Source organism: Centroberyx gerrardi, chromosome 3 (assembly GCF_048128805.1).
Source record: "Centroberyx gerrardi isolate f3 chromosome 3, fCenGer3.hap1.cur.20231027, whole genome shotgun sequence".
Taxonomy (NCBI): Eukaryota; Metazoa; Chordata; class Actinopteri; order Beryciformes; family Berycidae; genus Centroberyx; species Centroberyx gerrardi.
In genome coordinates this window covers 23,548,035-23,562,256 of record NC_135999.1, presented here as the reverse complement: position 1 = coordinate 23,562,256, position 14,222 = coordinate 23,548,035, and the positions used below count along the sequence as shown (strand labels likewise).

General features: G+C 44.0%; 1 protein-coding gene across 1 annotated transcript in view; it reads right to left on the bottom strand.

Moving 5' to 3' along the window:
• The window catches only part of rptor (regulatory associated protein of MTOR, complex 1), a 155,130-nt gene that overhangs the window by 22,374 nt on the left and 118,534 nt on the right, over positions 1 to 14,222 (bottom strand). Inside the window, exons 22-26 of the mRNA XM_078282116.1 lie at positions 12,988 to 13,106; positions 8,397 to 8,500; positions 7,957 to 8,134; positions 7,412 to 7,522; positions 1,271 to 1,376 (exon numbers count right to left, since the gene is read on the bottom strand). Of these exons, the coding sequence (XP_078138242.1) occupies positions 1,271 to 1,376; positions 7,412 to 7,522; positions 7,957 to 8,134; positions 8,397 to 8,500; positions 12,988 to 13,106 (618 nt within the window). The remainder of the gene's footprint in view (positions 1 to 1,270; positions 1,377 to 7,411; positions 7,523 to 7,956; positions 8,135 to 8,396; positions 8,501 to 12,987; positions 13,107 to 14,222) is intronic.

The window sequence follows — 14,222 nt, the reverse complement described above, 5'->3', positions numbered from 1 at the left end:
ATCCCCAGATTTCTACTTCCGCTCGCTTCCCCCTCTCCCCTCCCCTCCGTTCCCTCCATCCTGCTCAGCCTCTTCCTCTCGTCTCCGTCTCCCTCTGGAGGGAGCAGACTGAATGAGGGCAACCCCACTAGTTCTCCAGCTCGAAACTTGAGAGGATCGGAGGGAAAGCAGTGATTAAGCGATCAGACATACAGAGAGAGAGAGAGAGAGAGAGAGAGAGATATATCTGCGTGAGTGAACCTCAGCTCTGACGCCAATCGCCTCGTGACTGCGTGTGTGTGTGTGTGTGTGTGTGTGTGTGTGTGTGTGTGTGGAGGGGGCAGCCAATGACGTGGGGGTGTTAGCTATTCTGTTTGAGTAAGCTCTGACTTCAGTTGGGGAGTCTGTGTGTATGCTGGTACCCCGGGCTCTTTAATGTGTTGTGTGAGTGTGAGTGTGTGTATGTGTGTGTGTGTGTGTGTGTGTGTGTGTGTGTGTGTGTTTGTGTGAGAAGGGGAGTCCTGTGACTCACAAAGGGGTCTGTTTCTGGCTGTGGGGTGCTTTCAGTCGATACTCTTTCGTCATCTGGAATCATCTACACACACACACACCCATGCATGCACACACACACTCTCTTATGAAAGCATGACTATGCCGTTTACCTCCTGTCGGTTTGTGTGTGTTTTTGCGCACCAGGATTTAGTGTGATATATCGGTTTGACCTTTCATTAAATATCGGACTTCGACCGGTTAAGTCGTCTAGCGCTGATAAGATGGAGGTTCCTCCCTGACCACAGCTGCATAAAAACAGTCTGTAAAGCCTGCGGTGAGATTTGATTTTCTTTGCTCATTTTATTTATTCATTTAATTTTTCAATAGTGCTTTTATAAATTAATTCTTCATTTTAAATCCGTAATGTATCCCAGAGTACCCTCGACCACTGAAAAAGTGTACTGGGTCGCCTTGCCTTAAGGAGCTGCTAACCCTAATAGAATTTCATTAGTCTGGGTTTCAATGGAGAGTTTTAGTGTCCCATTATGGTCTAACTGCAGTTTCACCCTGCTATGAATAAAATTCTTGGAGAAACACTGAATCCTTGGAATTTTTTGCCACGAAAAATGTGAAATTTGATGATACTGAGTATCGACACACAATGTTGGCTATAGGCAGCTTTGATAGAAAAATAACAGTATCGGCAATCAAAAACCAGTCCAAATCAGTCGAAACATAATGTGCCACATATATATATTATCAATATGTGTGTGTGTGTGTGTGTGTGTGTGTCACTGACCTCTCTGTGTGATGCGTTGGCTCTGCCTCCTCACACGAGCGTTTCTCAGGAACCTCCACTGCCTCTCCATCCTCACTTGACTCTCCAGGTCATGCTCCTCTGGGATCTGAGTGTGTGAGTATGAGGGAGAGAGAGGGGGAGAGAGAGAGAGAGAGAGAGAGAGAGAGAGAGAGAGAGAGAGAGAAAGAGTAAGTAATAAGACTATATTTGTAATACTAGAACCTCGTATCACACAATCTATGTCTCAATCGTCTCAAAGCTTTAAAATCCCTCTTTATCCCGTCTCCTCCTCTCCATGACTGAATTGCTTTGGGAAATCAATAAGGGCTCACAGCCTTCACCTGGATTCACCAGGTCAATCTTTTTCAAGGAAAGAGCAGGTAGTTTTAACATATTTGCACACTCAGTGTAAGCGCAGAAAGAGCGTTTTCAAAACACACCAACTGTTTCCAATGGTCCAACATGCACAAGAAGCCTCAAGTGGCTCCGAACCTGGTTTGATTTTTGAGGGTGAACAAAGGATTCATTCAGTGTTTCTGATGATTCTGTAAGCGCAGTGACCACTGTCCCAAGAGACATCTAGGTTTTTATTCAGGGTATTTTTGTCAAGACATAGAATACGGGAGGCCAAGATACGGATGAGGTAATTAACTAAAGCTAATTAATAAAATCCAAAAACATTGTATTATATGATGGCAACTAACCAGGCAATCTAGCTTGCAGCATACAGTTGTTCAAATGTACTGTATGGAAAAAAACAAACATATTAAGACTATATAGTTTAGATCCTTTACTAGCTGCTATCCAAATAGACACAGCAGACTGTATAACAGGCCATGGTAGAGAAGATACTGTATGAAAAAGCGATGTCACCCATGGCGATGGTGAAATGCAGGTGCCAGCGCCGCTGAAGCTTTAAATCTCCCCCTGCAGCTGCCATAAAAGCCTCAAATTCAGAGCGTCAAATGATGGGCATCAAATTTCGCCTCCAGTACATTCAGGCCTTAAAGATGGCAGGCGCCCAAACCCTCTTGATGGCGCTCCTGTCCCCGTTTTCTCTTCTGTTTCCTCTTTCCTCAGCTCTAAGTTTCTGCCTAACCCCTCCCCATCCCTCTCTCTCTGTCTCTCTCTCTCCCCTCCCTCCTTTCCTGAAAGAGAGAAAACCCTTCTCTGGATAATTAGTGTTCATCAATGGGGGTCTCTGGTGCAGCCTCTCAGCGAAGGAATGAATTTCCATGTGCGTGCATGTGTTTGGTGGTGAGGGGGGCTAATAACAGCGGGTGATTAGGGATGAAGCACAAGGGAATAGAGTTTCATTTCTGTGTGATCTGAGCAAAAAAAAAAGAACCCAATACTCTATCAAACATGAAAGCAGATCCACGCTCCATGTGTTAATGTGTGAGTGATTGATCAACATTATGCTGATGTAAGAGCTGCATCTTGGGGCTTGGCATTGACATTTGCCCGCTGGCCTTGCCTGCTGTGTGTTTTCTCAGAGCTTTGGGCCATATAAAATATTCATTTTTAGAGGCCTGCTTGGTCAGTGATGAAGAAATACATTTTGTCAGTTGTGAAATGATATGACAGAATCACTATCTTGTTGGGAAATGTTTTCGTCTTCGAGAAGAAGGTAGCATGCAAAATGTCAACAATGTGGTTTGCACTATGTAGCAATGTTCAGCTCTTTCTGCCTCATTCTGTGACGGTATGCAGACCAAGTGCGACCAATTCGACAGGTACGACTGGTAGGCTAGCAAGCTGTAAACAAGTACTACTACGCGTTCCTCCATGCATTATTTCGTTCGTCAAGATCTTTATAAGCTGACAGAGATGGGTGATAGAATTTGGGAAATCCCGACAACCGTCCTCCATCTTCCATTTAAAGACAAAGTGGAGCTAGGAACAAAAATTTAAAGACCGGGTGAATTTGAGAACTGGATTTTTGCCTGAATGTGACTTGTCTTTTTAAACTTTCAAATGCTTTTCATAGACAAGGAGTGGAGGCAAACTGACTGTTCACCTTGTGCAAATTCACATCTGGTGTACATTCACTGCGGCTCCATATAGATAAGCGGCATCTTTCACTGCTCCAACCCAACGCCTAGATTTAGGGCTACAGATTTATTTTAAGCCGATGTCTGCTGGCCAGGTGAAAGAGAAAAATCAATTCTGTACCAAAGAGACAGACATGTGAGGAAGAGCTGAGGTGAGAGACAGAGAATATGAAAAGAAGAAGTTTCAGCCTCACAAGATTAAGGGATGATGTGTTATTAGGCGAGGTATTTTGTAAAATATGTAGAGAATTTCCTGCACGTGCAGACAAGTGAGTAGAATTAATGTAGGGTAAAGTGAAAGTTAATTGATAAATTCCATCACGGCTTACGTAACAAAGCCGGCCCACACAGATTTTTGCCTCAGCTAGAACAAATCTGTTATGATAATGTACAATTTGAGACGACAGAAATGATTCTCCGTTTGAACCTGACTTATCAATTATGCATAATATTACTATGAGTGATATAAACCTGATTTATATGTCATTTTTCCAGTGAAACGTAATAAAGTCATAAATAAAAATCATGCACTCAGCTATTATTATGCATATTTGATAGGCTAATAGTTTGCTGCTATGATGAGTAGCAGTCTTTATTCATGATTTCATGATTTGTCGGGAGGCGGCTCTGTTTAAGGGACAGGAGGTCGATAGATGTACAGAGTTTGACCCGCACCAAAACAGCAGTGCCATCAACTCATCAATAAGAATCACAATAATCATAACAGCAGCGCCTGTAGTCACTATATCTCAACTAAAATTCCCATTAGCCACTTGGAAACAATGTTCTAGACGTGTATGCTGTTTTTTCCAATGAAGCAATGTTATCTTTGGGTGGCGTTCCCATGTATCGCGCTGTTTAATTATTTACACTATCTACAATTAAACTGATTATCGAGGTGGGGAAACCCTCAAACTCTCTCTGGAATGTTCTAATCAAATCCTCTCCAAAACACAGGAGCTCACCTGTGGCTCTCTGCTCTGATTTGTAATTAGACAATTTAGCAGTTAATGTGGCCCATTGGTAATTTCAGTTTAGCCTTTCGAATGGCAGTAATGTAACGGATGCTTTCCATGTGAATACAAGAGGTTTTAGTTATGAAGATTGTACCCAATGTACAGAATTGTGCATAGTGTTTTGCAAAAACTGTGATTTAGAAATGCAGGCTGAGTGAAAAACAGAAAATGTTCTTGCATTTTTGCAGAATTTTGGCACATGAGTGTCAGGTTGTCGTAATGTTGTCTCAAGTTCCAGTGTTAGCGTGTAAACACTTGAGAAAAACTTTGTGCTGGTTGCCACTGTTTGCTTACTAAGCACATTTCTACAGCAAAGCCTCGCCCATTGAATGTATAACAGTCACACTACTATGTACTCTGATAATCAAACTCCCTGTAATGTCATGAGTCTGTGTGTTTCAAGTCAAGTCAGACTTCTTTCAAGAGAAACACATCACAAATTTTAACATGAGATCAGAGCTTGTGAATAAATGCATTTGTGTGAGACAGAGAGAAAGAGAGAGAGAGAATAAAAACAGCGATAGAGGAGAAGGAGGGGCAGGCAGGCAGGCAGAGAGAGCTGCAGAATATGTAGAGTGTGTTTCTGAGAGGGTGTGTATTTAGCAGTCGGGCCATGGTCTGCCGTATTCCCACAGCTCATAGTAAGAGAGAGAGTGTGTGTGTGTGTGTGTGTGTGTGTGTGCCAAGGTAAGAGGCAGTTGTTACCGCGGCTCCCAGGGTTGTGGTCTTGCACTGTGTCAGCTGCTAATGTAATGTATAATGAGACCCTGAGGTGAAATATGGGGCTACACACACTTACACTTACACTTCTTCTTGCACACACACACACTCTCCACAATCCACCGCACAGCAGAACTGTAGCTGTGTATATACAATCACTATATCTCTATAAATACAGTATCTTGCTCTCTCTTTCACATACTTTAACTTGTAGCTGTGGATTATTATAACCCTGACCCTCTTTCTGGACAGTGTCTTCTTTTTTTTGCCTTTATTATTAGTTTTATAGTGGAGAGAGACAGGAAAAATTGGGGAGGAGAGAGGGAAAAAAAAGGTCCCAGGCCAGATTCAAACTCAGGACGTCGCAATAAAATAGAGTGTCACTCTCACACACTTTTTCTTACTCTATCTCTCACAAAAAAAAATACAGAATCTACAATGTCCTTGCTCCTCACACACCCCTAAACCTGTGGGTGTGGATATACTCTCTCTCTCTCTCTCTCTTTCTCACACTCTCTCTCTCTCAAACACACACACTCCGTTCTTGTGCTGCTGACACAGTGATATGATAACCTGTGTGCAGACTTTGAGGCGCTCTCTCACACGCCGCTTTATAATGGAGTGGAGTTTTATGGGAGCACTCAAAATTTTGCCAGCGCAGCGTTATGATTCACGCTACCGCAAAACACCCCCTCCCTCTCCCCCTCCACCCCTCTGCCACCTTTCTCTCTCTCTCTCTCTCTCTCTCTCTCTTCCCTCAACCCATCCGATCGTCACTTTCTGCTTTTCATCACCTTTTGTTCCCAGTTCTGGCTCCGTCTTCCTTTCATCCTGTTCATCCCCCCCCCCATGACGCTCTTTACTCAGTGTTTTTACTTTTATCACTTCTATCCCCCCCCCCCCCCCCCCCTTCTCGCTCATTCTCCCACACGCTCTCCTTCCACCTCTATTTGCCCCTCATGGTCTACTCTCGCTTTCCAATATTTTACTTTCATAATCTGTTATTTCTTCTTCGCGCTCTCTCTCCCCCCGCCACGCACACCTTTCTCCTCTATTTGCCCCTAATGTTTGTCTCTCTCTTTTAAATATTTATTTTTCTAATATCTACTTTTCTCCTTACTCTCTCTCATCATCAGTCACTTTGTCTCTCATGCACACTTTTATTTCCAATATTTTACTTTCCTCGCTTCCATTTTTCTCCGCTCTACCCCTAAACTTTCTCTCTCTTTCCTCCTCTATTTGACCCTCACGGTTGTCTGCCTTTCCAATGATTACCCCTCTCTCTCTTCTAGATGTGTGGAGTTTGGCACCAGTACAGACAAGCTCGACGAGATGAGCTGACACAGTTTGTTTTTCCTCTTTTTCCTTCCTCTTATGGAGAGAATGGGGTGTTGGGTGGGAGGTGGGGGGCGGTGCCTGCCTTTGCAGTTTAACATCAGATGAGTTAATCTTGTCAACCAGAAGAATCAGCCATGTGACACTTGATCTAACTTTTAATATGCAAACGGCTCTTAAACAGGACGAGGAGGATACGCATTTTGGTACAAATGAGTTCGTACAGATGGAAGTTCAATTAATATTATAAAATTCGGCACCGACTACTGTGCATGGTTGAAGACATTTCCTTTACTCTTACATTTCGCCCAGGAGGATGTTAAGTTATGGAGCTCAGAGAGGACAATTATTCAGCAAAGCCATCTAGCACAACCAGCAGGTGCTTTCTCACACTGTGCCTGGTACATAGCATACTGCTTTTCATAGGACTCCATTTTTAAATAAATTTTATTAAACAGATAGTTCCGCTCCTCAGTTGGATGAGTCACCTTCGAGGCCGTTGTAAAATATCTGATAACCTATGACTGCATAACAGTTCATTTAAACATTAATGTGTCATATTTTTGTTTTGACATTTTAATCTACATTGTTTTTATGTATTTTATGACCTCTATGTATTTTTTTGTGTGTGTATGGTCTATCATCTTAAGAGCTGCACTGAGGCAAATCCTTATCAACTTTGATGACAAGACAATAAATTATTGAATCTGGAACCGTCATACCGGTACTTACATGTCGCTTAGCAACCACTTTTAGCACTGTTCAAGAACTAGATTGTTTGGCTGAAGAGTAACATAAAATTAATATTATTTTTAAATTATTATTGATTATTGCCTGTTCTGTCATCACTGTGAAGCATGGCCTCGTGGCCCCTTGCTGAATTAAACACACACACACACACACAAAATAACTCTCTGACTAATGGATCACACAGCAAGGAAGCAGTGAGTTGTGGAGACAGAGACAGTAAAACAAAGGGAGCGAGGGAGGGAGAAGGGAAGAGAGACGTGGGCTACCTTCATGACTGGCTGGGCGAAGTACTTGGCGCTCCAGTCACACAGGCCGGTCTGCAGGGTGGCGCTGATGTAGTTCCTGTGACCGCCCGGCTCGTCCCCGTCCTCAGCCGCCTGGACACACACACACACACACACACACACACACACACACGTCAATAATCCAAACCAAATGCTGCATTTAAAAGAGATAAAACTGCAGTCAACAGAAGCACAATATCAAACTTCTACCCGAGGCACTTATTTTATCGTATTTTACTTCTTTTTTTTTTTTTTTGGGAAGAAAAGGGCTTCCAAAGTAGCACAGGATCTAATCAAAATAAAGGGATTGGAAGCACCTTACTTGTGCAACGTCAAATATTTATTAAAGCTTCAAAAGCGCATAAATAAACAACAGCCCATAATGAGCAGGTGAACATATGTAGGCTATAAACATGCAGAATGTGCAACATGTTTCAAGCTCAGTGCTTTTCCTCAGGCAGCTTATTTTCGCCCACATAAAGATTTAGCTACACACCTACACCTAGCTACTGAGGGTCTCTCCCTACCTGTTCAGGTCCCTTGTCAAACATCTTGCGAGTGCGGGGGAACTGGTGGGAGTGGGGCGCCTGTCCTCCCAGCGTAGGGGTGTAGGGCGGCCGGGTGGCCGGCTGCTCCCTGGGGGGCGGCTTGGGAACCTCGTTTGTCAGACTGGAGCTGCTGGCGCTGGGCATGGGAGGAGAGCCGCTGGAGGAGCAGAGGAACGGGAAGGAGAGAAGGAGAAGGATGAGTTAGAGGCAAAGGTAATTCAACCGAATGTTCCTCCACACTCTTGTTCATTAAACTGAATCCTCTGTGTGTGTGTGTGTGTCCATTAGTCCTTGCTAGCAGCAAGGATGAATGGGCTGTATACATGATGCATATGTTTTGGGGATTTAGGATTTTTTCTGTATGTTTGGGCATGCATGCGTGTGTGTGTGTGTGAGAGTGTGTGTTCGTCTCCCCTCACCCAGCCTGGTGGATGTGAGTGCCCTTGCTGGTGGGGCTGGCTGGGGCCGACTGGGTGAGAGATCCAGAGTCCAGGATCCTCTGAGGCCGAGCGTTCATCGTCGCCTGAGGAGAAAAGAGACGGCGGTTTAATTCACCATCGGTTCACAAAGAAATCCCACTGAAAACTTGCTCTTGAGACGCAAACAGCCAGGCTTCATTTGCAAAGGCGAAAAGTAGAGAAAGAGGGGCAAAATCGTGAGAGGAATATGATGAACAGTGGCTTCAGATATTCCAGAGACACACAAGATGACAGATGAAAATTAGAAGCAATACCCAAAAATCTGGATACCACTTGCCACTGTAATAGTGCATCAAAAGTGCAACACTTTACAAAGTTTGCCTTAATTTCCAGAACTTCATCTCATTGACTAGAGCAGGCAATATAGCCTCTTCATTGTGAGCTGTCTAATGGCTGCTCACAAGGGAGGGGTAAACTTAATAAGGACAATAGAGGCAAAGCATCACTGATGAATAGCAGAGTTGTTGTTTACTAAAGCCAGGTGGAGAAAAAACTCTACGCAGCGTAAATCTAGTTAACACCAGCAAACACATTTTACTACCTGGAATTGCCTTTGATTTGATTTCTATGCTAATTACAAAATTGCGGCAAGTGTCTTTTGTGTGTGTGTGTGTGTGTCTAAAAGGCTGAGAGGGAGGGAGTGAGATATTTGCTTAGGAGTCTCAGAGTTTGTGACTACTTTATGCGAAGAGGTTTATGTGCGAGTACACACACAAACAATCCACTGCATCTGTGATGGTACAGAGGCATCAGTTACTTCGGTTAGCTGTTGTAAGTGCTTCATTAAATTGCACTACTTGGAAATAAGAACAAAGCAAAAAAAAAAGAATAAAAAACTAAATAAATTAAAAGAGTTATTATGGAAATGGACCTGTCACTAATCTAAGCATCTTTGCTACTCCAGCACAGCAAGATAAATTAGATGAGACACGTCATTACCATAAAACAGCAGCTAAATAAAGGACGTGTATAATGTATACTTTCGACAAGCTGGGAGGTGAATGTATAGAGATATAGAGATGATGGGTAGCTCACATGAACTCATAAGAAATGGCGTGTAGCAGCTGTGTGTGAAGGCTGAAAAGGCTGCAGTGCACCACAGACGCCATGCAGAGAAACTAGATATTTATAACGTCAAAAGTGAGCTGAATACTGCAGCATTAATCCTTTTTTTTTTTTACACATTTGAGACTCATTTGAGACCAGAAGGTTTTGGGGGTTGTGGCAGAGTGCAGCTGTTCAGTAGCGACCCCACACAAAAGGGTCTTCGACGAAAAGACAGACAGCAGGGCGGCCTAGTGGTTAGAGAGGCTGTCCTGGCACCAAAAGGCCACAGGTTCGAGCCCCTCAACAGACAATGTGTGTCCATTAACAGCCATGTGTTCTGTCCCAAGTGCTCATGAGCAAGTCACTGAACCCAGACCGGCTCACTCACTTTAAGCAGCTCTAGATAGGAATGTCAGCTAAATTCCTAACCTGAAAACTAAGTTAACGTTTTAACCAAGTTATGCGTCCTACCCTTAAGGAACAGAGAAAAGTGGAATATCTTGGCCACATGCTGCTATGAAGGGCGAGGTTGCAAGCTCATCAGTTACGATAAAGCGCTTGGATTATGCAGCATGTTCATGGATTATTCATCAACTTTCGCCCATCATCAACATGTGGTAAACAAACAATCATGCTAACACAGGAAGCCTTATCACCTTATCCTCTAACAAGCTTGCCAGAAAACCTTACACACATATGCAAAACTGCCGCATTAGCAAGAAATGGGGGGCAATCGGTTCCATGCAATTGCTTCGCTCCACGCTCTGAAACATCTTGCTCTCCTGTTTCAGCTCGCTTCCCCTCACTTCCTTACTCATTAATTGGCTGGAAAGCGAGTCAACTAAGCAAACAAATCAGCGGGTGAACATAAACCATGCTATTAGCAAAGGGCTACGGGCGTGAGAGCCGATGACAGCTCAGGAAAAACCGAAGCTCTTTCCCGCTCTGTTTGTGCCTAGTTAATTATTGAAGGTGCATCTTAAATGTTCAGCTGGTGGTGAAAGTGCCAAACGCCTCCCTGATGAACGACGGTGGCCTGGAAAGGGTGCGGGTGAGAGCGGATTGGTCGAGACGGAGAGAGAGAGGGGCTGAAGGAGGGACGACGGGGTTTGTGGAGAGTGTGTGGTGCTGGGAGGGCGTCTTGGTGAGTGTGAGAGAGGAGATATTTTGCTGCGTCAAGCGTCGGGAACTGGAGGATGCAAGCCTCTCAAGTCATAACCTCCTGTCATGGCTATCACCTCTTATCCACTTGTCCAACAGACAAAGAGTGGAGAAACAGACGGTAAATGGAGAAAAAGTGAAGCAGAGCAAAGTGCATGTTGTCAACAAAAACTGTATAAGTTCCAAGTGTGCAGGCTTTACTCCTTTCCACTGCGACGTAATCCAGTCAAAATTAGAGAGAGTACAGTTGAAAGACAGGACACGCTGGAATAATAGGATTTAAAAAGATGCCCGACTTTCACCCCGGCGGCACGCAGAGAAGACCACATATTCTGGAAGGGGCTATTAAAAACCATTTAATGCTTTTCATCGTCTGAGTAGCAAGTCAATTTTAATTAGCTGCTGACCTTGTTCGTTTTGTAACAAATCATTAACATTTGACATTTAAAATCCTAATTAAAAGAGCTGGATTTTGAATTAGGCTAATGCTAACACTTACGAACTCAGGGCAAATGTTCTCTGATTAAGTTGTCTCTGATGAGCTCCCGGGAAGAAAAGGAGATGTGGGCTGCATCTAAGGCAACTCACTAACTGCAGCCAATATGGCATTTAAAAACACAGTCATTAAATACCTGGTTTGTCAGTGCCTTTTAAAAGCAGCTCTTTGTCTCTCTTGTGTTCAGACACGGGTAGAGCTGTAATCCCTTATCACCCATTTTTTAAACTGGGCTTGAATGTATAAGACGTCTGCCTTCAATATGCTGCAGTGCATAGACTTTCTTTCACTCAGTTCAAGCACAGCTATGGTGGAGGTGCCTAACCAAGGCCAACAGCAACATTCAGCAGATTGAAACGCAGGGCAGAAGCAATCTGCACGCTCCTGAGGGTGACCTGGAGTCGAAGAGGTCAGGTACTGCGCTGGCCCTAATAAATGTTTCAATTGGTTGTTTTCAGTGTGTGTTTTCCCATCTTGCGAGCATTACAGTAGCCTCACTTGAGATTATAGCACTGCAAACATCTGCTCGTTTCCTTATGTTGGCTGTGAGGATGGAAGAGTGTGATAAATATGACAGCGATCTTTGCTCAGTCAACAGTTACATAGAGACTAGAGCTGAACAACTAATTGAAGAAAAAAATAAATAAATTAAAAAAACAATCAAAACCGCAATATGAACTTCTGCAATTTCTAGGCTGTGATTAATTGCTTAAGAGAGAGTTGCGTCCAAAAAGGATTTCTAAACAAGGTATTTTAGAGCTGCAGGTAATCTTTGGTCCATGAATCAAATACAATATAGGTGAAAACCTTTCGTCATACTCAAACTCAATAAATCCTGCACACTGACATCTATTTTTTTAAACAAACTTTCTTTCTAGTTCTTGAACAATTTCAAAGTTCTAAAAAAGCAAACAAAACAAAAAAACTAAAACTTGGTGATATGAATCGCAGTTTAAATCACAATTGCAATATTCTGTCAAATAATCGCAATTCGATTTTTTATCAATATCTCTCAGCCGTAATAGAGACCCACACAACATACAACAAAATCTCGACTGTGCCAAGCCTCTACTGTGTACAGAAGTTTGTTGCAGGGCCACACAGACAGCAGTGTGTTGCAGCAGCCGGTACAGTGGAGGTCTATTGCATTATGTCGTTTATCAAGCCCTGTTGTTCTTTATAGCGGACCAGTGGGGAGTCTTAATGCGGAGATGCGGTCTGCTGAAGGTAACTAAGGGGACAGTTGGTATCGGTGGTAGGAAATACAAGAAGATCCGCCTCGGGTTGGGGTGGGGGGGCTATAGCGGTTATTACGGCTCCTTAAGTTACGGCAGCCTCGGCGCTCTGCTCTGCCAAGCCTGGGGGAGTCATTGGCCCTTAATTGCATTTGCACAAAAGTAATGGTCTTGTGGAAGAGGAAAATGCCAGTGGGAGGGTGGGGCATGGGTGTTGGAAACTGATCTTTTTCTCTGCATAACCATGCGATGAAAAAGAACTGGCAGAAAAAGAACTGGTCTCTATACGGATATAGAGGCAAAAAGTCATTTATAAGAAAGCCCCATTACGTTATATTCTAGGAAATTAGCTCTTCTTCGGAGCAACTTGCAGTGAGGGCAGCTGTAGAAAAAGCTCAAATTCTTGGATCCTCAACATTGAAAGCGACCAATAGTTAAGAGACAGGTACCAAGGCAATAGAATGCAAATACTCCCAGAATATTTGTGTGTGATGGAGAAATGCCAGGTAGAGAAACAAGTCCCAGTAGCTCTAGACACTCAAACACAAGAGAGAGGGGCAGATGGTTTGAAGGAGGTGTGTGTGTGTCGTACCTTGTATGCGATGCTATTGAGGACTTTCATGGCCAGGTCAGACACTTCAGGGAATGGGTCTGCGGCAAGGTGCAGCAGCACTCTCCAGATCTGGGTGTAAACGCTGTTGAAGGACACGCCTGGAAAGACACACAAAACACACTGTTACATATCCATCCGATTTTTTATTCTTCTGCGAGGGAAATTCGGTTTACAGACATGAACCCACTCACACAGATGAATGCGCACGCACAAAGCCAGCCACACATACACTTCTCCTCAGTATAACTCTGATCACTCGCATCCCAAGTACATTAGCGAGGCGATGCTAACAGCTAAGTGTTAATGAACTGTCATCTCATTAGTGTCATGCTATCCCGCCCTGGTCATTTTCCTCTACTACACTCGTTGGATCTGTTGAGGTGGCAGAGGGAAAATGACCTCCGGTGTCAGGTAATGTACATCATTAATCAACATACACACGCAATACAAGCAGCTGGCTCTCCTCATCCACTGGCGCTCTATGGCTGGCTGTCAACTGTCGTCATTCTCATGAATACAAACTGCCAGAGTCTCTCCCACTGTCAGCTCTTTTTGTCCGTCTGTCACTAGCCTCATCCTTGGCTTTGCTTTTGCCTTGGAGGGCGACAGGTGTGGCAATTTTTTTCCATCTCGCTCAATCCCCTCCCTCCGTTTACCGCTCTTCATACTTGTGGGTTCCTATTCTCCTCCTCTACCTCCTCCCTGTGTGCTCGTTTTTGTTTATTTATTTACCATATTTTCACCCTCTCTCTCCTGTCGTTTCCTTGATGGTATCACCCCCGCCATCCGGAGCTGCCACTCACACACTGATGGAATTCATCAGCACTGCTGATACGCGTTTGAGAAACAGACAGAGACAGCGGCATGCGGACCGCGCGATGGAAATGCTTCCTGACGTGTTGCCAACATCGGTTTGTTTGTTTGTTTGGGGCCTCAACCTGCCAGTCAAGAATCTCTTTCTGTTAGGAACGACCCCCCTCCTTCTCTTCCACGCCCCCCCGCCTTCTTCTGCTCTCTCACTTGCTATGGTACATTGCCTCTGCAGTGAACCCAGCTTCCTTCCCTTATTTGCTGTGCCTTTCCTACTTGCACTCTGTCTCCCTCTAAACGTCCCTCGGTCTGTCAGCTTTAATCTGTCGTTTTTTCCTCTCCTCCCTCTGTGTCAGCCGTGGAGACGCTGAGCATTGGAGGTATCCAGCTGTTATCGCTTCTCA